Source organism: Oncorhynchus nerka, linkage group LG2 (assembly GCF_034236695.1).
Source record: "Oncorhynchus nerka isolate Pitt River linkage group LG2, Oner_Uvic_2.0, whole genome shotgun sequence".
NCBI classification, from domain to species: Eukaryota; Metazoa; Chordata; class Actinopteri; order Salmoniformes; family Salmonidae; genus Oncorhynchus; species Oncorhynchus nerka.
This window is the reverse complement of record NC_088397.1, coordinates 48,152,796-48,178,881: the sequence shown is the minus strand read 5'-3', so window position 1 is coordinate 48,178,881 and position 26,086 is coordinate 48,152,796. Positions and strand designations below refer to the sequence as shown.

Below are 26,086 nucleotides of genomic sequence, written 5' to 3'. Positions count from 1 at the left end.
TCATTTAAACCCCTCTGGCCCAGGTGGATAATGTGGATGGGAATGTTTGTTTGTTTGTTAGAGAGGTGACCTCAGCACCGGAACAAGAATGTAGTGAACCATGAGCCGGACTGTGGGACACCGACCTGAATATAGACCACTGCGTTTGTTTTGTTTCTCCGTTTCTCGGGGAGAACGTTAAGAGGCTGCCAAGGACTTGTATTCACACCCAAGGCATGCAAATAAAACCTCTCGCACATAGAGCCGTACCTGGGTGTAGCCTCCACATCTGGTGGAAAACCTACACCGTCAGTGTTCATGTCTGAGAGGCAGATTTCCAACTCTGGACCTCTTTCTGAGAGACTAAATGGCGTTGGTTGTTTCAGTGGCGGGATGTTTGTGTGTTTTGTTCCCGAGCCGTTTTCATAAATGCCCCCGTTTTTATGTTGCCGAGGTCAACTGGTTTTACTAGACTGGAGAGGCAAGTCCAGAGCCAAGAAGGCTTCCCTACCATCTGGCAGCCATAAAATGGGGAGCAGGAGGGTTTTATAGGACGGCAGGGTGAGACATGGAGGAGAGAGACAGAGTGGATGGTGGACTCTAGTTGCCCCCAAAAGCTTCAGAGCTTCCTCCATAGTCTGTACTGACAGGGTCAGAAGTTCAGCGCATTTTTCCCCCCTATTCCGTTCTTCAATTCCTCGTCGCAAGGTGAAGGGAGGTGGCATCTGATTCTGCAGTCAGCTGGAGTGTAAATAGAAATGAGAGGAGAGTCCTTTGTTGTTGCCTGCAAATGTTTTCGCCAAATGTTGTTCTACCTGAGAGACTTTGTTTCATTAGTGCCTGTAGTGCTTAATGCTTTAGCTATGCGCTCCGCTTGTCATTGTGCCGTTGCTATTAGCTTGTTAAATCAGGCAGAGCACCAGCCCTGAGTATCACAGATGGTGCAGAATGATGTGGATGCGTAAACTCTGGTGATTCAATGGTTTAGTGTTGTTTGGGCACGTATCACCTTCGCAAAGCTCTCTGTGTTCCATTGAGTAATGAACGGCTTTGTTTCATCGGACGACGGGCTCCCGGTCTCGTCATCTTTATCATAGAGACAATCTAATAGATGTTTTTCTTTAAACATCAGCCTGAGATGAAATCGCAGTGTTGTTGAACGTGAAAACAAAAGGGGGTCGGTGAGAGTCTCTCGTCGATATCCCTCTGAGACGAGGACCCTCTTGAGATTCTCAGTTGTGTGCTCCTCCTGTGGTGTCTTCTTTGCCTGCTTTCTGAGACTGGAGTGGAAGTCTTTGGCCCGTCTGTAGCTGGATGCTTTGCGTATCGGTTTCCCAGATTGGGGTTATCATTTCAGAATGCTGGGGTTCTGTGCTGACTCTGGTACTGATACCTCCCATAGAGGCTTCGTCTTTTGTAGCGCTGCAGCTTCAGATCTGTTCATCCCCGAGCCCCTCCGTGACATGTGGCTTATATCGAAGCACAACCTGTTCAGTTCATGTCGGGATGCTTGTTCTTTCTGCTATTCTAGTTTTTTTTTTTTATGTGATGGCGATGTGGTTTCCTGTATTTCCAGATTTATGTATCAAAATAAATTCATGTATGTCCAGCAGTCAGTCCTCCTCACAGGAAAACTGCATTTAAAAAAAACATTGATGTTATTTGAATTAGTTAGTAGGCAGGTTGACCTCTTTCCTTGTCTGTCATGGGTTGAGTTTTCAGACCTATGGCTTCCCACACAGTTTATCCAGAGAAGGAAAGTGCTGACAGCAAAATAATGAAAGTGTGTTTGGCAGGCACACCCTTGTAGGTTTCTGTTTCACTCCACCACATGAAATGTTTGATCGTTTACAGCTCTACATACAGCACTCCACAGAGTCACACTGTTTACACAACACATGTAGTGCCCTGGTTTACACAGTTAGCTTATAAAACTGATGCGGTTCATTTTTAACCCATTCAAACCAAAGTTTCACCATACCTATTTGAGGCAGGCATGGGGGTGTGTTTGATGAGTTGGGTGTGTCTTCTGTCCGTACTGCAGTGATGCATTTCCTACCAGGTCTGTGGTAACCAGATCTTCACCACATCAGTTTGGATGCATAGTAGAGGACCTGGGACCTGACCAGGGTCCAACTTTTCCCTTGGGTCTGGGTTGGGTCCTGTTTCCTGTTTGATTGTCATCAGCTGATAGACCCGAGTGGACCTGAATGGACCCATCCACACCTCTGCATAGCCTAGAGCATATTCATTTTACGCCAATAACGTATAGAAGGCCTAGCCTATCAGCCTAATGGCTGGTGTATTTGTTAACCAGAAGAGCTGATAGCTGATAAACATAATTTTTTTGTCACTTGGGTACAATCGGGTCTGGTCTAGGTCTGGTTGTCATTGGGTCAATTCGGGTTCGGGTCTGATTGTTCTCAGGTCCAGGTCCCCCCTTTTTTAAATGATCGGGTCCGTTCGGGCCCGGGTCTAATTGTCTTCGGGTCCAATATTTTAACCCGAGAAGACCTCTAATACAGAGTAGAGGTCGACCGATTATGATTTTTCAAAGCCGATACCGATTATATGAGGGCCAAAAAAGCCGATACCGATTAATCGGCCGATTTAATAATAAAAAACTGTTTTTATTATTTGTAATAATGACAATTACAACAATACTGAATTAACACTTATTTTAACTTAATATAAAACATCAATGAAATCAATTTAGCCTCAAATAAATAATGAAACATGTTCAATTTGGTTTAAATAATGCAAAAAGTGTTGGAGAAGAAAGTAATATGTGCCATGTAAAAATATGTGCCATGTAAAAAAGCTAACGTTTAAGTTCCTTGCTCAGAACATGAGAACATATGAAAGTTGGTGGTTCCTTTTAACATGAGACTTCAATATTCCAAGGTAAGAGGTTTTAGGTTGTAGTTAATATAGTATTTATAGGACTATTTCTCTCTATACCATTTGTATTTCATGTACCTTTGACTATTGGATGTTCTTATAGGCACTATAGTATTGCCAGTGTAACAGTATAGCTTCCGTCCCCCTCCTCGCCCCTCCCTGGGCTCGAACCAAGAACACATCGACAACAGCCACACTCGAAGCATCATTACCCATCGCTCCACAAAAGCCGCGGCCCTTGCAGCGCAAGGGGAATAACTACTCCAAATCTAAAAGCGAGTGACGTTTGAAACAGTATTAGCGCACACCCAGCTAACTAGCTAGCCATTTCACATTGGTTACACCAGCCATTAGGCTGATAGGCTTGAAGTCATAAACAGGCCTGTGCTTGCGAAGAGCTGCTGGCAAAACGCATGAAAGTGCAGTTTGAATGAATGATAACGGGCCTGCTGCTGCTCAGTCAGACTGCTCTATCAAATAAAACTTAATTATAACATAATAACACACAGAAATACGAGCCTTTGGTCATTAATATGATCGAATCCGGAAACTATCATTTCGAAAACAAAACGTTTATTATTTCAGTGAAATACGGAACCGTTCGGTATTTTATCTAACGGGTGGCGTCCCTAAATCTAAATATTCTTGTTACATTGCACAACCTTCAATCTATGTCATAATTATGTAAAATTCTGGCAAATTAATTCGCAATGAGCCAGGCAGCCCAAACTTGCATATACCCTGACTATGCATGCAATGAACGCAAGAGAAATTACACAATTTCACCTGGTTAATATTGCCTGCTAAACTGGATTAGTAGTTATAACTAGTGATTATGATTGATTGTTTTTTATAAGCTAAGTTTAATGCTAGCTAGCAATTTACCTTGGCTTCTACTACATTCGCGTAACAGGCAGGCTACTCGTGGAGTGCAATGGTTAGAGCGTTGGACTAGTTAACTGTGCGGTTGCAAGATTGGAACCCCTGAGCTGACAAGGTGAAAATCTGTCGTTCTGCCCCTGAACAAGGCAGTTAACCCACAGTTCCTAGGCAGTCATTGAAAATAAGAATGTGTTCTTAACTGACTTGTCTAGTTAAATAAAAGGTATAAAAATATATATTTTTTAAAGAATCGGAAATCAGCGCCCAAAAATACAGATTTCCAATTGTTATGAAAACTGGAAATCGGCCCTAATTAATCGGCCATTCCGATTAATCGGTCGACCTCCAATACAGAGTGCAACTTTGTATGGTGGACTGTAACTTCATTTAATACGAGATACATTCGGCTCTTCCTGTATAGTCGGCAGCAGTAATGTAATCTGTGATGATTCACGAGAGGGCCGAGCTACCTCTTATAGCCAACCCCAGGGTGGCAGCAGTTGCTCTCTGAGGTCCGTCTGATGAAGTTTATTGGATTGTCCCTAATGATTATCATAATAACGGCATCAAATACACTTTCATGGCCAAGACAGTTGATTGCACTCGACAAGCCCTTCTCCTTCCTTTTAAAGAAGAGCATCAAAGGGTCTCTCACAAGCTGCTGCACTGAAATCATTCTGCCTGAGATCCACTTAGAGCCTCTTAACATATTTCAGTCTGTTTCCCCCTCACTTTCTGTGTCTTGTTGAGATCTCTTGAGTTCCAAGCAAAAGGTTGAGAGAAAAGAAAAGAGTCTGGAAATAATGGGCTCTGCTCTGAGTTAGTGGGTGTATCCACTGCAGTGAATCAGGGGAGAAAAATGTGTCCTGTGTCTCTTTAAGAGTGCTGGCCTGTCTGCAGAATGCATCAGTCCTGTGGAGCAGACACAGGCCAGGAGGAGGGGGGTGGAAGGGAGGAGCGTGGGGTCCAGCGGAGGGAGGGAGAGGAGCAAGAGGGAACAGCCGCAGTCTGGGCCTCCAGCCTCTTGGCTAGACTGCTGAAAGTTATTATTGAGTTCCTGTGCTGGGCCTCCCCTCCCTGTGGCATACTCCTCTCTGCTTGCTACTAGAGACAGACAGACAGACAGACAGACAGACAGACAGACAGACAGACAGACAGCTAATCATGCCCTTTTGCAATGGCCTTACATGCAACAAATAAAGTATAATTTAGTTTGATACTATGTGTTGTAAAGTCTAAAAAAGTGAGTGACCCACACTCCACACAATAGAGGAACTGCCTCACAGCTGCTCCTACAGCCCGGGCAGCAGCTGAAAATCCCAGCCCAGCATACTACAGTCTTGGGTTACAGTATAGTAGACCTGTCCTGTTGTCATTGGGAACAGCCTTAAACAGTCAAGACAAGAAGAACACGCACTAAATCCTCTGCTGGCTGGCTGGCTAACTGATGAGTATGATTCATGGTAGGTAGCAAGAGGAGCACTGTACTGACAGCACAGAAACTCTCAGTTTTTTTACAGCGGTTTTCAAAAACGCCTCCTATTCAGGGAGCTTAACGAACAGGGCTGGAGAGATTCAAAAACGCCTCCTATTCAGGGAGCTTAACGAACAGGGCTGGAGAGATTCAAAAACGCCTCCTATTCAGGGAGCTTAACGAACAGGGCTGGAGAGATTCAAAAACGCCTCCTATTCAGGGAGCTTAACGAACAGGGCTGGAGAGATTCAGGGAGCTTAACGAACAGGGCTGGAAAAACGCCTCCTATTCAGGGAGCTTAACGAACAGGGCTGGAGAGATTCAAAACGCCTCCTATTCAGGGAGCTTAACGAACAGGGCTGGAGAGATTCAAACACGCCTCCTATTCAGGGAGCTTAACGAACAGGGCTGGAGAGATTCAAAAACGCCTCCTATTCAGGGAGCTTAACGAACAGGGCTGGAGAGATTCAAAAACGCCTCCTATTCAGGGAGCTTAACGAACAGGGCTGGAGAGATTCAAAACGCCTCCTATTCAGGGAGCTTCGAACAGGGCTGGAGAGATTCAAAAGCGCCTCCTATTCAGGGAGCTTAACGAACAGGGCTGGAGAGATTCAAAACGCCTCCTATTCAGGGAGCTTAACGAACAGGGCTGGAGAGATTCAAAACGCCTCCTATTCAGGGAGCTTAACGAACAGGGCTGGAGAGATTCAAAACGCCTCCTATTCAGGGAGCTTAACGAACAGGGCTGGAGAGATTCAAAACGCCTCCTATTCAGGGAGCTTAACGAACAGGGCTGGAGAGATTCAAAACGCCTCCTATTCAGGGAGCTTAACGAACAGGGCTGGAGATTCAAAACGCCTCCTATTCAGGGAGCTTAACGAACAGGGCTGGAGAGATTCAAAAACGCCTCCTATTCAGGGAGCTTAACGAACAGGGCTGGAGAGATTCAAAACGCCTCCTATTCAGGGAGCTTAACGAACAGGGCTGGAGAGATTCAAAACGCTCCTATTCAGGGAGCTTAACGAACAGGGCTGGAGAGATTCAAAACGCCTCCTATTCAGGGAGCTTAACGAACAGGGCTGGAGAGATTCAAAACGCCTCCTATTCAGGGAGCTTAACGAACAGGGCTGGAGAGATTCAAAAACGCCTCCTATTCAGGGAGCTTAACGAACAGGGCTGGAGAGATTCAAAACGCCTCCTATTCAGGGAGCTTAACGAACAGGGCTGGAGAGATTCAAAACGCCTCCTATTCAGGGAGCTTAACGAACAGGGCTGGAGAGATTCAAAAACGCCTCCTATTCAGGGAGCTTAACGAACAGGGCTGGAGATTCAAAACGCCTCCTATTCAGGAGCTTAACGAACAGGGCTGGAGAGATTCAAAACGCCTCCTATTCAGGGAGCTTAACGAACAGGGCTGGAGATTCAAAGATTCTAAAAACGCAGGGCTCTCCTATTCAGGGAGCTTAACGAACAGGGCTGGAGAGATTCAAAACGCCTCCTATTCAGGGAGCTTAACGAACAGGGCTGGAGAGATTCAAAACGCCTCCTATTCAGGGAGCTTAACGAACAGGGCTGGAGAGATTCAAAACGCCTCCTATTCAGGGAGCTTAACGAACAGGGCTGGAGAGATTCAAAACGCCTCCTATTCAGGGAGCTTAACGAACAGGGCTGGAGAGATTCAAAAACGCCTCCTATTCAGGGAGCTTAACGAACAGGGCTGGAGAGATTCAAAACGCCTCCTATTCAGGGAGCTTAACGAAACAGGGCTGGAGAGAACAGGGCTTCAAAACGCCTCCTATTCAGGGAGCTTAACGAACAGGGCTGGAGAGATTCAAAAACGCCTCCTATTCAGGGAGCTTAACGAACAGGGCTGGAGATTCAAAAGCCTCCTATTCAGGGAGCTTAACGAACAGGGCTGGAGAGATTCAAAACGCCTCCTATTCAGGGAGCTTAACGAACAGGGCTGGAGAGATTCAAAACGCCTCCTATTCAGGGAGCTTAACGAACAGGGCTGAGAGATTCAAAACGCCTCCTATTCAGGGAGCTTAACGAACAGGGCTGGAGAGATTCAAAAACGCCTCCTATTCAGGGAGCTTAACGAACAGGGCTGGAGAGATTCAAAAACGCCTCCTATTCAGGGAGCTTAACGAACAGGGCTGGAGAGATTCAAAAACGCCTCCTATTCAGGGAGCTTAACGAACAGGGCTGGAGAGATTCAAAAAGGCCTCCTATTCAGGGAGCTTAACGAACAGGGCTGGAGAGATTCAAAAACGCCTCCTATTCAGGGAGCTTAACGAACAGGGCTGGAGAGATTCAAACACGCCTCCTATTCAGGGAGCTTAACGAACAGGGCTGGAGAGATTCAAAACGCCTCCTATTCAGGGAGCTTAACGAACAGGGCTGGAGAGATTCAAAAACGCCTCCTATTCAGGGAGCTTAACGAACAGGGCTGGAGAGATTCAAAAACGCCTCCTATTCAGGGAGCTTAACGAACAGGGCTGGAGAGATTCAAAAACGCCTCCTATTCAGGGAGCTTAACGAACAGGGCTGGAGAGATTCAAAACGCCTCCTATTCAGGGAACAGGGCTGGAGAGATTCAAAACGAACAGGGCTAACGAACAGGGGAGAGATTCAAAACGCCTCCTATTCAGGGAGCTTAACGAACAGGGCTGGAGAGATTCAAAACGCCTCCTATTCAGGGAGCTTAACGAACAGGGCTGGAGAGATTCAAAAACGCCTCCTATTCAGGGAGCTTAACGAACAGGGCTGGAGAGATTCAAAAACGCCTCCTATTCAGGGAGCTTAACGAACAGGGCTGGAGAGATTCAAAAAGGTAAAAAAAATATATATAGATGTTTTTTCAGTCCAATAAATTGTGAACGTGTTTTTTTTTAGAAATCACAGACAGAATAAACCAAGCAGTCTCTCTCCCTCTCCCTTGTACTTAACACCAGTGAGAGATGTAGTAGCTGTGTGGTGATAGAGTTTGCAGGCGCTTGGCAGCCGTCTATGGTCACTGGTCAGAGCTCAGCCACGGGGTCAGAGTGGATTTGCTGCGAGAGAGTTTGGGGCCAGGGCCCGGGGAGGCCGTGGAGGGATGACATACTTACATCGTGGCCTCTTCTCAGGCCTGTGCCTGCCTGGCTGGTTGTCTGTAATCCCCATGCTGGGTTGCAGGCAGCATTAGGCCACAAAGCGCCTGTGTCCTTACGGCTCAGGGCTGAGCTGAGAGACAGGAGACATTTATATAACGCTGAGACTGTACTTGCCTGTCTGTCTGTTCTCCTGCTGGCCGGGCAGCTCTAAGCTCCAGCTAGCCTGTCTGAGTGACCAGGTTCCCTAGGGTCAGCTGTAGTGACCAGCTGCTGCCTCCCGCCCCCGCCCCTCCCTGACCTACTGTTCAGTGCTGTTGGCAGGAATACAGACTGAATGCAGACTGCACCACATCACATCACGCACCTGAGGCTCACAGGAAAATATGATGACATTTACCCCCCCCATCTCATATACAGTACGTACCAGTGTATCCATGTGCATGTGTTTATTTCAACATGTGTCTCTATTCATGGTTTCTGCAATCATACAGTCCCCGTTTTAAAGCCGTCTTCATTCAGGGTCTGGGAGTGTTTGCTGCTCTTCTCTGCATTGGGAAAACCCTGGCGTTGAAAATGGGGATTTTGTCGAGTTCTGTTTGTTAACTCAGAGTTTAGCTGTGCTCCACTGTTTTGTGGTTGCTATGGAGAAAAACACTGGCCCCAGATTCAGAAGAGTGTAATAAAATGATCCAGGAAAAAGAAATGTCCAAGTATTTTCAGGGTCATGAAGCAGACGAAGCATTACTATGAGTTGAGCGATGCTGTGGTCCATCCACTCCCCCCACTTCCCCCCCTAGCCTTCCATTTTAGAACACTCGTATTTATTTTATGGAGGCTCTGAGACCGGGCCCTCTCACCCACATCTCTTGTAAGCAGATTTTGCCTTCCTGTTAACGGGGGGAGGAGGGAGACGAGCCAAATGTTTACGTATGGAATGTGCCATCTGAGGAACGGATGTTGTGGGTGTTTTGGTCCCCTATTTCCCTCCGAGACAATTCCTTGAGCAAGTGGAAACAAGTGAAATGCTATTTGATCTCTGTCGGATGTTACTATACACACAAAGAAGCACTGCGTTCGTCCTATTACGTTGAAGTTATCCTGCAAGTCGAGCATAAATGAGGAGGACATACACAGACTAGAAACCTTCATGTATTTTGCAAAATTGGTCAGCAATTACTTGGTAGCACACACACACACACACACACACGCACACGCACACACACACATAAACACACACACACACACATAAACCCAGTGATTTTGAAGTAGTATTTTTTTCCTGGCACTCAGCCTCACAGCCACATGCTGGGGCTCCTTAGTTCTCTAAGTGGAGACCTTCACATCTAGAATGTTTCCTGTCATTCTGCATGGGGCCATTAGCACCCCTTCCACACTTTTGTTTGTTTTCTCGAAACAGTGATTAAGAGGTTATACTCAAAGCACAGAATAATTCATCAATTCCGATCCTGTTTTCCAAGTCCCCCCCTCACATCTCTGTCTCCAATCACACAAATACAGCCCCATCGTCTAAAGTCACAACATTAGAGACTAAGAACTCATTGGAGTGCATTAGGGCAGGGAATTGCCAGGGACCTCACGAGCCAAATGTTTACGTATGGAATGTGCCATCTGAGGAACGGATGTTGTGGGTGTTTTGGTCCCCTATTTCCCTCCGAGACAATTCCTTGAGCAAGTGGAAAAAAGTGAAAGGCTACACTGTATATTATCGCAATACTTCTGGGCTGATACGATATGTATTGTGATTATCACGATTCTGTATGTATTGCGGTGTAACACTGTTATTTTATTGCGATTCGATGTCTCTAACATAATTCTCTATATGGCTGCGGCAGAGAGACGAGAGAGTCATGAGAAGACGAGTTTTGATCAGACATGGAAATAAAAGTGCTTTAAACAAATTGTTTCCCTATTTAAAAAGACCACGGAGAACAAGATATGAAGGACAAATACTGGAGTTTTGGTGCAGGTACAGCCGACTAGCGCAGAAAATAATATTGCGATATTGTCGATACGATACATATCGTCAAAAATAATTAACCGATATGTAACTATCTATTTTTTCCACCATCACTAGAGTGTATATCGTGTATTTGGACCTGTTGGGGAGCCGACACTAGAACAGAACAGCCTGAATGGCTTCTATACAGTTCAAGAAGATTTATCACCTTGGTTCAGCCAATCACCTCAAGACCAGTTCCCAGTGCAGACACTGTCAGTGAAATGACATCATATGGGACACTGAGCAGTGACGCTAACTTCACCCCACCCTCTTACACGTTTCTTTTATGACCTCCTCTACCCGTCCCCCCGTCCCGTCCCCTCAAACCTCTTAACCTCTCTCTGGCATTCATCCCCTTTTTCATCCTCCCAAATAAACCTGCCACCTGCCCAGCTCCCCATTGGCCTGCCAGGGACCATGTGGTCATGAGGCTCAGCTTACCAGCTCAGGCCAAACCTCAAGTCAGCTGCCCCAGTACTGTTCTCTCTACCTTCTCTAACGCATGTTTCACCACTGTTTACTATTTGTATTTTGTTGATTTCATTTGTTGGCCAATTCTAATCCAGGCATTTGATGAATTACAGCTACTTGCTAGATGACAGTAACAACGATGATTTACTATAAAATGGCATAGCACATTTTGAACATCTAATAGATTGCACCAGCAGCCAGTTGGCCAATTGCAAGAGCTATCTGTGCAGAGTGCTCTGGAGTCTACTCTCTAGACTAGACTGATCGATGGGCGGCTGGGTGGGGAGACAGCCAGATTATGGCAGGATAAATAGAGACTGAGGGTAGGGCACAAGCAATCCTTCAGACTTTTTCCAGACACAATGGATTCTGGGAAGCAGGTTGCTTCCCATGTTGACTTTTTGTCCGCACATAACATTCACAGCGGGGACTTGACACAAGAGGGATGAATTCGGCAAGACAAATTCGATATAAGAGGCATACTCGACACTCGCCATGTAACGCCTCCGTTCGTTTCCCGTTGTCGTCAGAGTGAGTTTTAGTTCATTTTGAGTGAGTGCAGAACCCATCACCTCAGTCCAACAGCCAGATGATGTCAGACAGGGGTGCCACTATCACACTTAACTCTGTGCCTGTCCATTTGGCCTGTCAATCTCTCAGACAACAGAGGGCCAATCCCCACTAAGTAGCAGTCTCCCTATCATCAATCATCCAGCCCTCCACTTGAAACACTGTATTACAGTACAGTGTGTAACCAGTGTAGCCTTTCTGTTTGGTGGAGTTCTAACTCCCTAATGGAATTGCCTGGTGCCTGGTATGTGATATAATGGTCTGTGTATTCAGAGCTGTAACTATTTGGGTTGCGAAGAGGTTAGTCAGCAGGGTGTCCTCCCACTCTGCCTAGAGTGGGTGAAAACACGCTTCGGTGGTGAAATGTCTCTTCCTTATGTTTTAAAATACAGTTTACCAAGGCAAATATGATTCTTTGTGTTCTGGATCGTTCGGTGGGGTCTTTCTCTAACATATCGTTAAACACTATGTCCAAGAAGTTTGATTTCGTAAGCTAATACATCTGGTAATTAGCGGCGAGTTCTGGTGAGAGAGTGGCGACCCCTTTCTCGCAGCGACTTTCGAGGGTTTGACATGTTGGTGGCGGTTGTCTGCCAAGTTGTTTCGGCGGGTCGCAAAAAGTCTAATGAACATATTATTATTATCATCACAGAGATACGCTTGTTTTTGCGAGGAATCGTCGAAAAATAAAAGATTTCGCGTTCATATGAAAGGCCGTATCCTAAAATATGAAAATACTACATGCCATGTTTTATGTCCTCCGGATTCGAGAAGAAAGATGACGAGTTCAACGGTAAATTAGCCTTAATCTTAATCTTAATCTTCGCATAGTATCCAGCCTAGTTGACGCAATGCTACTTTCCCGATTTTTGACCAGGTGTAATTATTTACCCTAGTTTTGGACACCCTACAAGGGTAAAGAAAAAACACCAATAACTCTAGAACAGATTATGATAGAGACATGAGGTTTGGGCCATTGGTTTTCTTAGAGGACTATTTATTTTACCCATTGGTAAAAAAAAATAAAAAAAAATATGCGTTTTTGATTGGTTATCCAGTGATATTTTAATCGTGTTGATATTAGTACTAATCTGTGGGATTCAAATGTAGGCAGCCCAACACTGGATTTACTGTCTCGTGATGGTGGCAGTATGCTTATTGCTGCTACAGTCTTTCATGTTGAATGGCCAGATTGACTAATCTGTGGAAATTCAGGTTCTCAGGCAGGACATGTTAGGGGATGGGAGGGATGATGGGTTCTTTATGTGCGTCATTTAGCCTAGTTCCTCTCTGGAACTGAGTGGAATTATTATCACCAATGGAAAAGATATTGCTCTGACTGAACGTGCATTATTGTCATAGGTAGAAGAGCTCACTAATCTGGGCTGCTAATCATATGCATCAAATACAATTTGATATATTGGACTGATGTTATAATCATCTGCAAAGTAGGTGTAAATGTGCCAGTAGCGCTTTAAGAAATTTATGTTCGTGCATAGTATGGGTTGAATCCTAACACAATCCTAACACAACATTGCATTGTTGTCAGTAGGTCTGCATTGACTGTGTGCATTTTTGCCCTATGAGAGCATTAATGGCGCATTATAAAGGAATGTTATAAAGGGTTAGTCATCTTTCTTCCTCTCATTAACCAACCAGCATCCCCTTTGGCTTCCTGGTTAGCACTGCAGCTGTTCCTGCATTGTAAGTGAACTAAATGTGAATAGAAGCATAAACATGTGTGTGTGTGTGTGTGTGTGTGTGTGTGTGTGTGTGTGTGTGTGTGTGTGTGTCCGTGCTCTCAGTTGCACACAAACACGGTACTGTATGTTCTAGCACATCAAACCAATAGTGTACTGTTTAGTTTTCCAATGCAACCGACACAGTCCATATGGACTGCTCCGAACAGGCATTCTGGGAATTTGACACTATGTCCGTCTAAATATACACCACTCACAGAACACGTTTCATGTCCAAAGATATCTGGGACTCAGAACCATACCAAACATGCTCATACGAATAACATATCATCTGTGAGGATATCTTTGTCATGTCATTTTTAGCCATGTTTGGATAAGGCCTACAGCACTTGGAATTATGATCCAGCCCACTTCCTTTAGTGAAATCCCTCTGTTTTATCCAGGAGGCCAGCTGTTTTCGCCATAATGAGAAAGCGGGCACAGACACGTGATGTTGTTTTGGTTGCTATATTTGAGCTGAATTGGATTTGCTTCCTCCTAGTTACACTGTCTGTTGCCTGCCTGGGACATTAGAGGAGTCCAATGTTGTCCGGCTCATTCCTGATCTCCATGGAAATGTGACGTATGAATGTATTTGGATGTGAGAGCAATGGTTCTCTCTACTTCTCTCAGTGGTTGTGTCAGCGTGACCCCCCTCTATTGTTTTTACATTTATGTAGTTCAGTCCTTGAGCTGTTCTTGTCTATTCATGTTCTGTATTATGTCATGTGTTGCGTGGACCCCAGGACCCCTGCTGCGAACGCAGCAGCTAATGGGGATCCTAATAAAATGCTGAAAGTCTGACTGGTTCCTCTGTTTATAGACCTAGACACTCGGCAGTGTTGATGGGTCCACTGCAGCTCACGTGTAGGGAGTGTGGAAAGGCGGGGGGGATATGATAGAACCTTTCATCCTCCAACTTGGCTCTACGTGTCAGACTTGCTGCTGCTGGATACAGTAGGTCAGATATGAAGGTCAGATACAGTAGGTCAGATATGAAGGTCAGATACAGTAGGTCAGATATGAAGGTCAGATACAGTAGGTCAGATACAGTAGGTCAGATACAGTAGGTCAGATACAGTAGGTCAGATATGAAGGTCAGATACAGTAGGTCAGATATGAAGGTCAGATACAGTAGGTCAGATACAGTAGGTCAGATATGTAATGGACAGAGCAGGTCTCGGGCTGTCCCGTCTGCAGCTCCGACCTATCTGAGTCTCAGATCCCCATAGACAATTAGGACAAACAAATCCAGGTCGCTTTGCTGCCGGGCTGTTCTCTGCTCATGACAGCCCCTATCCTTTTCTGCGTGTCTTTATGGCACGTCGACGGCGTGGCCATGTCGCATGTCACAGCGTTACCATGCTGTTGCAGCTCAGGCCACCTTCTCCCAGGATCCCCTATTGTTGTCACGCTTCGATAGACGCGTCACCCCGACACACTTTAGCTCAGACGGTGTGAATCAGGAAGGGAAGTAGCCTAGACATTTGGAGAGTGGTAACGGAGGATTCGGAAGTCTAGAGACTCAGAGGTTTGGTAGCATGGTGCATTGTATTTAGGCGTGGTGCATATGCACATGTAAGCCTGACACCAATCAGCTCATCGCAGCCCAGCTGTCATTTAGGAGGTGTGTCCACCAGGCTTAACCTGAATCATGGGACTGTCCTTCCTACACTCAGATACCATGAGCACTGAATAGAGGCCTATAGACTTTCCCCCGGACATCCCAGCCCACCCAGGCCCTGCCTCAGACCTCTCTGCCAGAGAGGAAAGGGCGATGCGGGAGGTTCCATTCTCGACTAAATCTGTCCAAAATAAACCCAATGCGTTTCTATGGGTTTATTTTGGACGTGAGCTTGTCGCCTGCCTTCCCGCCTTTGGGACAACGACTCCAGGGTGGACACGTGAGCATGTGGATATTATAATAGAGATCTCGACTTCTGCCCGCTCTCATACGTCCCACTAAGGCTGTTTCCCCGGGTGAGCTCTGCCAGTTGGTGTGCCCTTGAGCGAGGCAGAGCCCTTCTAAGCACACTCAGATCTAGGGATTACAGTGAGGGGTTTAGTAGGGGGAAAGGAGTCTGAAATGTGAAACTGTTGTGGTCTTGTTGCTGTGTATTTAATGCCATGCAATCATGCAGCATGCTGTGGTATTGTGTGACGGAGGCCCGGGGAAGTTCAGCTGGGGAACTATTTTGGGCCGTTTCTGAGTGCACTCCTGTGTTTTGTTTTTAGATCATTCCATTTGAGATTTTAGTTTGTGCTTCGGCAAATGCTAAAGGATTAGACGTTTTAGCACTGCTTTCACAGCCAATAGCGTGACAGACATGACACATTCAAACAACGAGCAGCTGGGGCCGATTCAATTAAATTGATCCTACCCACGTTGTACTTTAAATTTAACCTCGATATGCAGTGCATTCAGAAAGTATTCAGACCCCTTGACTTTTTCTCAATTGTGTTACATTACAGCCTTATTCTAAAATGTATTAAATACATTTTTTCCCTCATCAATCTACCCCATAATGACAAAGTGAAAACAGGTTTTTATAATTTTTTGCAAAAAAATACCTTATTTACATAACTATTCAGAGCCTTTTGAGCTCAGGTGCTTCCTGTTTCCATTGGTCATCCTTGAGATGTTTCTACAACTTGACTGGAGTCCACCTGTGGTAAATTCAATTGATTGGACATGATTTGGAAAGGTACACACCTTTGCCAAAAGGCACCTAAAGGACTCTCAGACCGTGAGAAACAAGATTCGCTGGTCTGATGAAACCAAGATTGAACTTTTTGGCCTGAATGCCAAGCATCACATCTGGAGGAAACCTGACACCATCCCTACGGTGACACATGGTGGTGGCAACATCATGCTTGTGGGGATATTTTTCAGCAGAAGGGACTGGGAGACTAGTCAGGATCGAGGGAAAGATGAACGGAGAAAAGTACAGAGAGATCCTTGATGAAAATCTGCTTCAGAGCGCTCAGGACCTCAGACTGGAGAGAAGGTTCACCTTCCAACAGGACAATGACCCTTTTCACACAGCCAAGACAACGCAGGAGTGGCTTCATGACAAGTTATTAAATGTTCTTGAGTGGCTCAGCCAGAGCCTGGACCTGAACTCGATCTAACATCTCTGGAGAGACCTGAAAATAACTGTGCAGCGACGCTCCCCATCCAACCTGACAGAGCTTGAGAGGATCTGCAGAGAAGAATGGGAGGAACTCCATAAATACGGGTGTGCCAAGCTTGTAGCGTCATACCCAAGAAGACTTGAGGCTGTAATCGTGCCAAAGATGCTTCAACAAAGTACTGAGTAAAGGGTCTGAATACTTATGTAAATGTGATATTTCAGTTATTTATTTATTTCGTCCATTTTAGAAGAAGGCTGTAACGTAACAACATTTGGAAAAATGTCAATGGGTCTGAATGCTTTCCGAATGCACTGTATATTTGTGTTCCCGAAAGCATTTTGCAGTTCTCACCCAGCAGTTTGCATTTTACTATAATACTCATTTGTTGATTGGGCCTGTAGTTGGATCAATAAACTCAGTCAATCATTCCCGTCAGTCAGTCATTGCTTATCAGATCCATGTCAAATGAAGTAAAACATCATTCCCGTCTTCTATCACACTCCAATTGGCATCTATTGGCGAACGACCGTTCTCACTGTCAGATAGTCCACTTGGAATGCATGGTGTTTATGTGTCTGTTGACAGTTCTAGTGGTGTTAGTGCGATTTGCCATGTGGATATTTGCTTATCACTGTATTACCACACTATTATAGGACCGTCGTTTCCAGACAAAGCATGTCTGCACTGTTAGCTCCTGTTTAGCCTACGGGTTTACTTTGAAATGGTCCCCCTTTATGGCTCCTCAAAGAAATGTCCTACAATAGCGAGTTGAAAAGGACATTGCTTGAATGGACTCTTTAAGAGGAGGCTGTACTTGGCCTTCAAGTACACATTCCTCCAGCTCAGTGCTTCCTCTGTGGTCCCGCTCCCCCCCCACAGCCCGCCCCCTCCCTTGCACTCACCACTCCGTTCCCCGTTCCCACAGGGGCCCTGGCCAAAGCAAACTCCTTGCGAGGAAGTCTCCCCCTCCCTTTTTCTCTACCTCCCTCTTTCCCTTCCCTCACTCACTCCATCCTTAGAGGGGCCATGTCGGGTAGTTTGGGCTAGGATTGCAGTGAGGGTAATGCAGTCATGGCATGTGGTGTGCATCCAGGAGGAGGCTGTTGATGTCTCTGATGCTGTGTCTGTGTGGCCTTGTTATGGCTGTGATGTGGTGCTGAGTAAAGCCCGTGTGGCTCCTCTCCTGTGAGATCAGTGTCAGATTTAGCCAGCAGGTCCCCTGTGGTGTCTGGGAGGGTCTGTTTTCTAACTCTGTTATGTCTGGGGCTCCACGTTTTCCTGGAGCTGCAAACCTCAGGGTAGAAATAGTACCAGACAGACAGACTTTGTTGGGAAAACAACAGCAATGGCAGTAATTACAGACTCCGGGTTTCGACCACTCTCCGCTTTTTTCCCCGAAGAACTCTGGCCTTGAGTGAGGCAGGTGAGGGTTCGAGTCATCGTGGAGTCAGCTGGAGGTCGGGGTGAAATGTCCCGAGCACTAACCTCGCAGTCTGCTGCCTAACTGTGTGTGTGTCTGTTTGTGTGTGTGTGTGGTTAGACACTTAGAGAGGAGACAGACGTTTGAGTCAGGGAGGGAGACATGAGAGGAGTGTCCAGACAACCACAGTCATGCCCTCTGCACTTGGGCCTTGTATGATTGTAGCTTCGTGGGCCAGAGGCGCAGCAGAAATGACAAGGTTGCGTGGCATGTTTTAGTCTGAGCGCCATCGTACGGTAGACCGAGGCTGGCAGTGCAGTGTGAGACCTGACTGACTGACACCTCCCCCTTGTGATACATTGCCAGAACCACACACTGCTTCTAAGCTAATTAGAACCGTGAGACAGGGTTCATTTACACCAAAGGTGTCAGTCAGTACCAAAGGCAATTTATCTTTCTCCCCTCAACATTATTACCATGTCAAGTGGTACACCTTTCAAAAGGATATAGTGGAGTATATTTTCCATTCAGTCTAGTATATACTTTTTTTTTATGAGGCGGCAGGTAGCCTAGCAGTTAACAGTGTTGGGCCAGTAGACGAAAGGTCGCCGGTTCGAATCCCCGAGCCGAATAAGTGAGTAATCTGCCGACGTGCCCTTGAGCACGTAACCCTAAGCCGCTCTGAATAAGAGCATCTGCGAAATGACTCAAATGTAAATGATACATCCACAGTATATTTAGTCATGATTTCAATTGAAACATCCATTGAAAAGAGGACTCTTTGAGGGAGAATGTCATAGTAGTGAGATAAGTAAGATAACTCACAGGTCCGGGCAGGCCTCTCCCCACTTCCTAGGTAAACTTATCCGCATCCTGACAAGTGCAGACCTGAGGCCAGTGGCTAGATTACTCTGTCTCACCACTGAAGCCAAAAGAGCCGCACACACTGTCACTTCCTGGATCACTGTTACACAGCCAAACCTGCTGCAGCCGTGAAGCTCAGGGAGAAAGAGGGGAAAAGGAGAGCGAGACGTTTGGGTTAGCTCGTCGTGTCTTCATCTGAAAACGGATGCACTCGCTCTGGATAAGAGCATCCGCTAACGTAATCTTGCTCAGCGAAGTGAGTTGGGTGAAACATTGCGTGACTCTACGATCAGAGCCGCAGGTAGAGTGGCACCGGCTTCACTCCAGTTGTCCATCAGGTTACAGAAACACTATTCTCTCCCACACAGAGAGTAGCTCCCCTGCACCTGCTGGCGCCTCCCGTACTCAACCCCAGAGCCCCCAGCTCACAGCCAGACCTCACCCTGATAGAAACGTCTACCCCCCCCCCTCACACACGGGATTAGGGCCGCTAGCTGATTCTGAATGGATGAGACTATTTGGACACATGAATGTTTCTCTGAAATACACCTCAAGTTGAATGATGCCAACTACAGTATCGAACACCGCTGAAGGGGGACGTTGTGTCGCGACATTTGAACTATCTATCTACGACTTGTGTGCAGTACAAGCGTGTTACGGACTACTCCGGTAGATGAAGACGGTGATCATTTAATAGTCTCTCCCGTATCTCTTTCTTTTCTCTCTTTAGCCGTACAGCCCAGTTCCAGCCAAGAAGTTCAAACTGGAGAAAATACACTCTCCATCTGCTGACAAAGAGAAGCGACCCGATTGGCTACAATCTCTATCAAAGTCAGGGAACAAGGTTTGTAGCTCATGTTCTCTCTTGATTGGGATAAATGTGATTTGCTGTAAGGTTAAGGGCCAGGGCCATCCTACACAGAGAGTCCTTGTTACCTGACCTCATACATATGAGCCCTGTAATTCAGTCAGTTAATTACGTTGTCAATAGTCTCTTTACCAACCAGTCTACATTGTGATCGCACTGTACCTTTCCAAGGATGTTTTTATTTTTTATTCCTTGTTTCATAACTGTATTATGATGTCAGAATCCTATCTGTTTCCAGGATCTGAAACCGGTCCAGCTGAAACAGAGGCCGTCAGCCTTCCGCCCCTGGTCCCCCAGAAGTACATCTGCCGAGAGGTGAGTCAGAGACAGTCATGCTGTCATGGTTTCTCTCATCCTTTTCACCACACCACGGTAACGGACTGTCAGCCTTATAACACATTGAGGTAGCATTCCTAAGGAATTATCGCATAGCAATGACCGATAACCACGTTTTTAACCCGTTGCTATGATATTGTTGAACTAACTCGTATTTTCTTATCATAACAGATCAAACCACAAAAATGTGGACACGTCTGTGGTGCCCAATGTGGCCCCAGCTCCGTTGGCCAACCAGAGAGAGGAGCAGGCCCCAGTGGGCCACAGCCAGGCTCCAGGCAGGGGAGACCAGCACATCAGCTCCGGACCAGCATCACAGTGTGGAGACTCACAGCCTGGGCCCAGACTTGTTCACATCAACACCAACACAGGCAACGGTGTGGAGGAAATGGAGACTGACGGGGAGATTGAGGTGGATGACTGTGATGACTGTGAGTCATGACACACTGTTGTTCAGACATTCTGTAAGAGATATAGGGCACTAGGACACACTCCAATACTCAAGGACAGGCAACCTAACCCAAGCTAATACGGCAGCAAGACTTTCTGTGGAAATGAGAGTCTTTACCATACTGGAAGTGGGCTATGGTTAGTTTGCCTGGTCCCTGTGAGAGGGTGCCATCTAGTGGCTGGTCTGTGCAGCACAGAGCACACAGGGCAGTCTCAAAGTCAGAAGATTTTACTCAGCAGCAGATGTCACTGCTGTTCCAATACTTTTTTAGGCTTCACCCTATAAACATATTGTTTTATTTTTCTGTCTTTCAGACCTACCATCGGTCCCCTCCTTGGCATCCCTCCCATCTGCCTGCTCCAGTATGTCCTGGACCCTGACCCCCCAGACCACAATGAGGCCCCTGGAGGGCCCAGCCCGGCTGGTATTACCAGGGGCACCTTCATGCCCAGAGCTGGACACACTGAGACAGACCCTGTATGGAGGTCTTGACTCCAAGGAGGCCAGGGAGAAGTTCCTGCAGGAGATTGTTAAGATGAGAGTGAAGCAGGAGGAGAAGCTGGGGGCAGCGCTGCAGGCCAAACGCAGCCTTCAGCAGGTAAACCTCCCACTCAAGATCTAAAATGGCCGCCTTCTGGCACAACATTTTTTTACTGTTTATTCACGTGTACAACGTGTATTTTGTGACACAATCTTCAGGACACAGCAGAATATTAACATTGATGTTTTCCACCCACAGGAGTTGGATTTTGTGAGGGTGTCCAAGAAAGGGCGTCTTCGAGAGGCCATCGAGGCCAAGCGCAACCTGAGGAAAGAGATAGAACGCCTGAGCATGGAGTGGGACAGGAAGATGAGGGAGGCGGACGAGTCCCGTGGCCATCTGAAAAGAGAGCTGGAGAGAGAGAGACAGACACGAGTCTGCGACAAAGGCTGTGAGGCTGAACGCCTGCGAGCCAAGTACTCCACACAGGTAGGACCAAGATCCTTCTGATATAGCCTGCACACATAGGTTATCATACAGAAGGAATCACACACACACACACACCTAATCAAGAATAGTTGAGTCACAGCATGTGCTTCCTGACCGACGTGCACCTTCCTTTCCAGATTGAGGAGCTGCAGGTTCAGCTGCAGCAGGCGGAGGTGGACCGAGAGCAGCTGAGAGAGGAGCTACAGCAGGAGAGGGAGGCGCGGCAGAGCCTGGAGAGGGTGGTCAAGGACCTGCAGGCTCAGCTGGGAGACCGACAGGACAACGCCAGGAAACCCCCAACACACTAACGCTGAGACACAGAGACAGACACAACATCCCACTGGATCCTAAAGATGCGCGAGACAGTGTGTGGCCGGAACTAGAGGCCTAACGCAAGAGGGCGGATACAGAATGCACTGCGCCCTCTTGTTTAAGGAAACGAAATTCACCAAATTGAAAGATGTTTGTGGGAGACAAAAGGTTTTCATAGAATTTTTTAAAAACGCATCTTCCGGTTACTGATATGATAGAAATGGACGTTAATTGTAATAATATATGACCTTTATAAAATGGAAGTGGACAGAAGCATGAATTCGCATTGTTGTACAGCCTACAGAAGATAAGAAAGAAGGTCTATGGAAGACACCTCACAAGTGACTTTAGAGCCCTCAGTCAGATCCCTGAAGCTGTTCAAGGATTTTATTTTGGTATAAGCTATTTAAAATGTACGAATATAGCTACATAGCGTTACTTGAATATATAGGGGAAAGAGAAGTGATTGTTTTCACGAAATGACAGTAGCAGGTGTAACTCCTGCTAGTGCCACGGAATCTCGGTACACTTTAAGGTATTACAAAGCCACTGGAAACAACGGACACCAGTATACCACTATTGACTTTTTTTCTTTTTTTTCTATCAGTAGGTTTGCTTAATAATTCAAATGTTTTCTCTCTTCTTTTTTTCCCGAGGATGTTGCGTCAGCAGCACTGCTATCCTTCAGGCGACGCTCACATACGTACATATTTACACATTCACGTACGAACGTATACATGTATGCGCCAGCTCCTCTACCGTGTGTATTTGTGTTCTTGTATTTGAAGCCTGAAGTATTTGGGGATTGTGTGGCCTGGAATCAGTTCCACGCACCTTTTGTTCTCATCTTAAATCTTTTATGAAAGTTCTACTTTTGAACCATTCTTATTCCTTACACTTTAATTAGTCTTTTTGAAAAGAGTTTTTTTGAGATACAGTATATTGTGTATGAAACCAAACTATGTGACAAATGTTTAAATGTGCTTGCCCCTGCTAGAATGGAGTTCTGCCCGGTAAATCTAATGTTACCCACATAAAACACCTTTGATATAGCTTTCTCTTTGGTGAATTGAGGTGTTTCTGATTTTGTATCGAGTACTGTAAAATAATTTGTATTCTGAAATCATTTGCTGCTTGTCAACTATAAGCATACATTTTTAGTCACTGGTTTTCGGGCTCTTTGAAAAAGCAACATGTGCAGTTTCAATGAACAACATTTCTACATATATATACAAAATATGGATATATATTTTTGTACTTTACGAAAAGGAATTGCACTTTTTAAAAATAAGATTTGCATTGTGCATTTAACTCCCTCACGTTTTTCAACTCCCAAATGAACATGAACAATAGAACACTTTCATTCAACGAACTCTTATGTAAATACAACGTTCAAGAATGATATTGTAAATAAGATATTTGTCAATAAGTTTGCTTGCTTCACACTTAAATTGCATACGAATATTATTTTGGCTCTTACTTGAAACCAATAGAAACTCTATATTTGAAATGTTATTATTATAGTTTCATTATTGTTTCCCTTCGATATCATCTGAAATCAATGGGCATTTAATAGAATGGATTATGGTTATCTTATTTGATGTATTGTAAGGTGTCTCCCAAAACCCAGACCAAAAATTTTACCTGAGGACGATATCTCACCATCAACCGATTTATCCGACTTATCAGACAATGCTAAAGCTCCTATTAGGATAAATATTACCCCTTCTTTGGGTTTCATTCCTAGGTGCCCTCTTATGTCTTGTAGAAGAAAATACTTTTACGTCTTATGTGTCAATTACTTTTATTCTCTCCCACTGAATACCTGTTGGGTACAATGTACTAGAAATATACATTGTGTTGATGCTCTTTTATTGTAGTTTTGGTTTGGAAGTGGGGTTTGTTTTTGCCGCTTGTTTCAATGTTTCTTTTTTCTTTGGAAAAACTGTATAATAGCCATTAAAATCAAATCAACCATATTCATGAGTGTGTTTTATATTTTATTACGGTCAATGAGTTACACAAAGTGTAACACTGTTACCACGTTTCCAGTTGTATTAGTTGTGTGTACAGTGCCTTCAGCAAGTATTCATATCCCTTGACGTATTCCACATTGCTGTTTTTCAGCCTGAATTCAAATGAATTCGAAATATACACAGTACCAGTCAAAAGTTTGGACACACCTACTCATTCAAGGGTTTTTCTTTACATTTGAATATTTTCTACATTCTAGAATAGTAGTGAAGACATCGAAACAATGAAATACAGTTGAAGTCGGGAGTTTACATAGTGAAGACATATGCAATGATGTCGTAACCAAAAATGTTTTCAGCAAATCAAAATATATTTTATACTTGAGATTCTTCAATATAGCCACCCTTTGCCTTGATGACAGCGTTGCAGACTGTTGGCATTCTCTCAACCAGCTTCATGATGTAGTCACCTGGATTTCAATTAACAGGTGTACCTTGTTAAAAGTTCATTTGTGGAATTTCTTTCCTTAATGCGTTTGAGCCAATCAATTGTGTTGTGACAAGGTAGCGTTGGTATCAGAAGATAGCCCTATTTGGTAAAAGGCCAAGTCCACATTATGGCAAGAACAGCTCAAATAAGCAAACTGGCTCTCATGAGGACGGGCACAGGAAAGGAAGACCCAGAGTTACATCTGCTGCAGAGGATAAGTTCATTAGAGTTAACTGCACCTCAGAAATTGCAGCCCAAATAAATGCTTCACGAAGTTCAAGTAACAGACACATCTCAACAACTGTTCATAGGAGACTGCATGAATCAGGCCTTCATGGTCGAATTGCTTCAAAGAAAACACTACAAAAGGACACCAATAAGAAGAAGAGACTTGCTTGGGCCAAGAAACAGGAGCAATGGACATTAGACCAGTGGAAATCTGTCCTTTGGTCTGATGTCCAAATTTGAGATTTTTGGTTCCAACCGCTGTGTCTTTGTGAGACTCCGAGTAGGTGAACGGATGATCTCTGCATGTGAAGCATGGAGGAGAAGGTGTGATGGTGTGGGGGTGCTTTGCTGGTGACACTGTCAGTGATTTATTTAGAATTCAAGACCCATTTAACCAGCATGGCTACCACAGCATTCTGCAGTGATATGCCATCCCATCTGGTTTGCACTTAGTGGGACTATCACTTGTTTTTCAACAGGACAGTGACCAAACACACCTCTAGGCTGTGTAAGGACTATTTGACCAAGAAGGAGAGTGATGGAGTGCTGCATCAGATGACCTGGCCTCCACAATCACCCGACCTCAACCCAATTGAGATGGTTTGGGATGAGTTGGACTGCAGAGTGAAGGAAAAGCAGCCAACAAGTGCTCAGCATATGTGGAAACTCCTTCAAGACTGTTGCAAAGGCATTATTGGTGAAGCTGGTTGAGAGAATGCCAAGTGTGCAAAGCTGTCATTAAGGCAAAGAATCTCAAATATAAAATATATTTTTATTTGTTTAACCCTTTTTTGATTACTATGTGTGTTATTTCATAGTTTTGATGTCTTCACTATTATTCTAGAATGTAGAAAATAATCTAAATAAAGAAAAATCCTTGAATGAGTAGATGTGTCCCAACGTTTGACTGGTACTGTATATTTTCACCCATCTACACACAATACTCCATAATAACAAAGTAAAAACATGTTGTTTGACAATTTTGTAAATGTTTTGAAAACTAAATACAGAAATATCTAATTTACATAAGTATTCACACCCCTGAGGCAATACATATTAAAATCATATTTGGCAGTGATTACAGGTGTAAGTCTTTCTGGGTAAGTCTCTAAGACCTTTGCACACCTGCATTGTACAATACTTGCCAATGATTAATTTCAAAATTCTTCAAGCTCTGTCAAATTGGTTGTTGATCATTGCTAGACAACAATTTTCAAGTCTTGTCAAAGATTTTCAAGCAGATTTAAGTCAAAACTGTAACTTGGCCACTCAGTAACATTCACTGTCTTCTTGGTAAGCAACTCCAGTATAGATTTGGCCTTGTGTTTAAAGTTATTGTCCTCCTGCTGAAAGGTGAATTCATCTCCCAGTGTTTGATGGAAAACAGACTGAACTAGGTTTTTCTCTAGGATACTGCCTGTCCTTAGCTCCATTCCGTTTATTTTGAATCCTGAAAAACTCCCCAGTCCTAAACAATTACAAGCATATGTAACAGTATAACTTTAGACCGTCCCCTCGCCCGAACCAGGGACCCTCTGCACACATCAACAACAGTCACCCACGAAGCATCGTTACCCATCGCTCCACAAAAGCCACGGCCCTTGCAGAGCAAGGGGAACTACTACTTCAAGGTCTCAGAGCAAGTGACGTCACCGATTGAAACGCTATTTAGCGCGCACCGCTAACTAAGCTAGCCGTTTCACATCCGTTACACATACCCATAACATGATGCAGCCACAACTATGCTTGAAAGTATGGAGAGTGGTACTCAGTAATGTGCTGTATTGGATTTGCCCCAAACATAACACTTTGTATTCAGGACCAACAGTGAATTGCTTTAGTGGCTTGCTGCAAACAGGATGAATGTTTTGGAACATGTTCATTCTGTACAGGTTTCCTTCTTTTCAC

The 26,086-nt window shown here is 45.0% G+C and overlaps 1 protein-coding gene across 1 annotated transcript in view; it reads left to right on the top strand.

Moving 5' to 3' along the window:
- Positions 1–23,466, top strand: part of skib (v-ski avian sarcoma viral oncogene homolog b) — a 41,111-nt gene extending 17,645 nt beyond the window's left edge. The window contains exons 2-7 of the mRNA XM_029672234.2: positions 19,281–19,394; positions 19,657–19,733; positions 19,926–20,185; positions 20,520–20,803; positions 20,945–21,175; positions 21,313–23,466. Of these exons, the coding sequence (XP_029528094.1) occupies positions 19,281–19,394; positions 19,657–19,733; positions 19,926–20,185; positions 20,520–20,803; positions 20,945–21,175; positions 21,313–21,483 (1,137 nt within the window). The 3' untranslated portion in view covers positions 21,484–23,466. The remainder of the gene's footprint in view (positions 1–19,280; positions 19,395–19,656; positions 19,734–19,925; positions 20,186–20,519; positions 20,804–20,944; positions 21,176–21,312) is intronic.
- Positions 23,467–26,086: the final 2,620 nt, after the last annotated feature.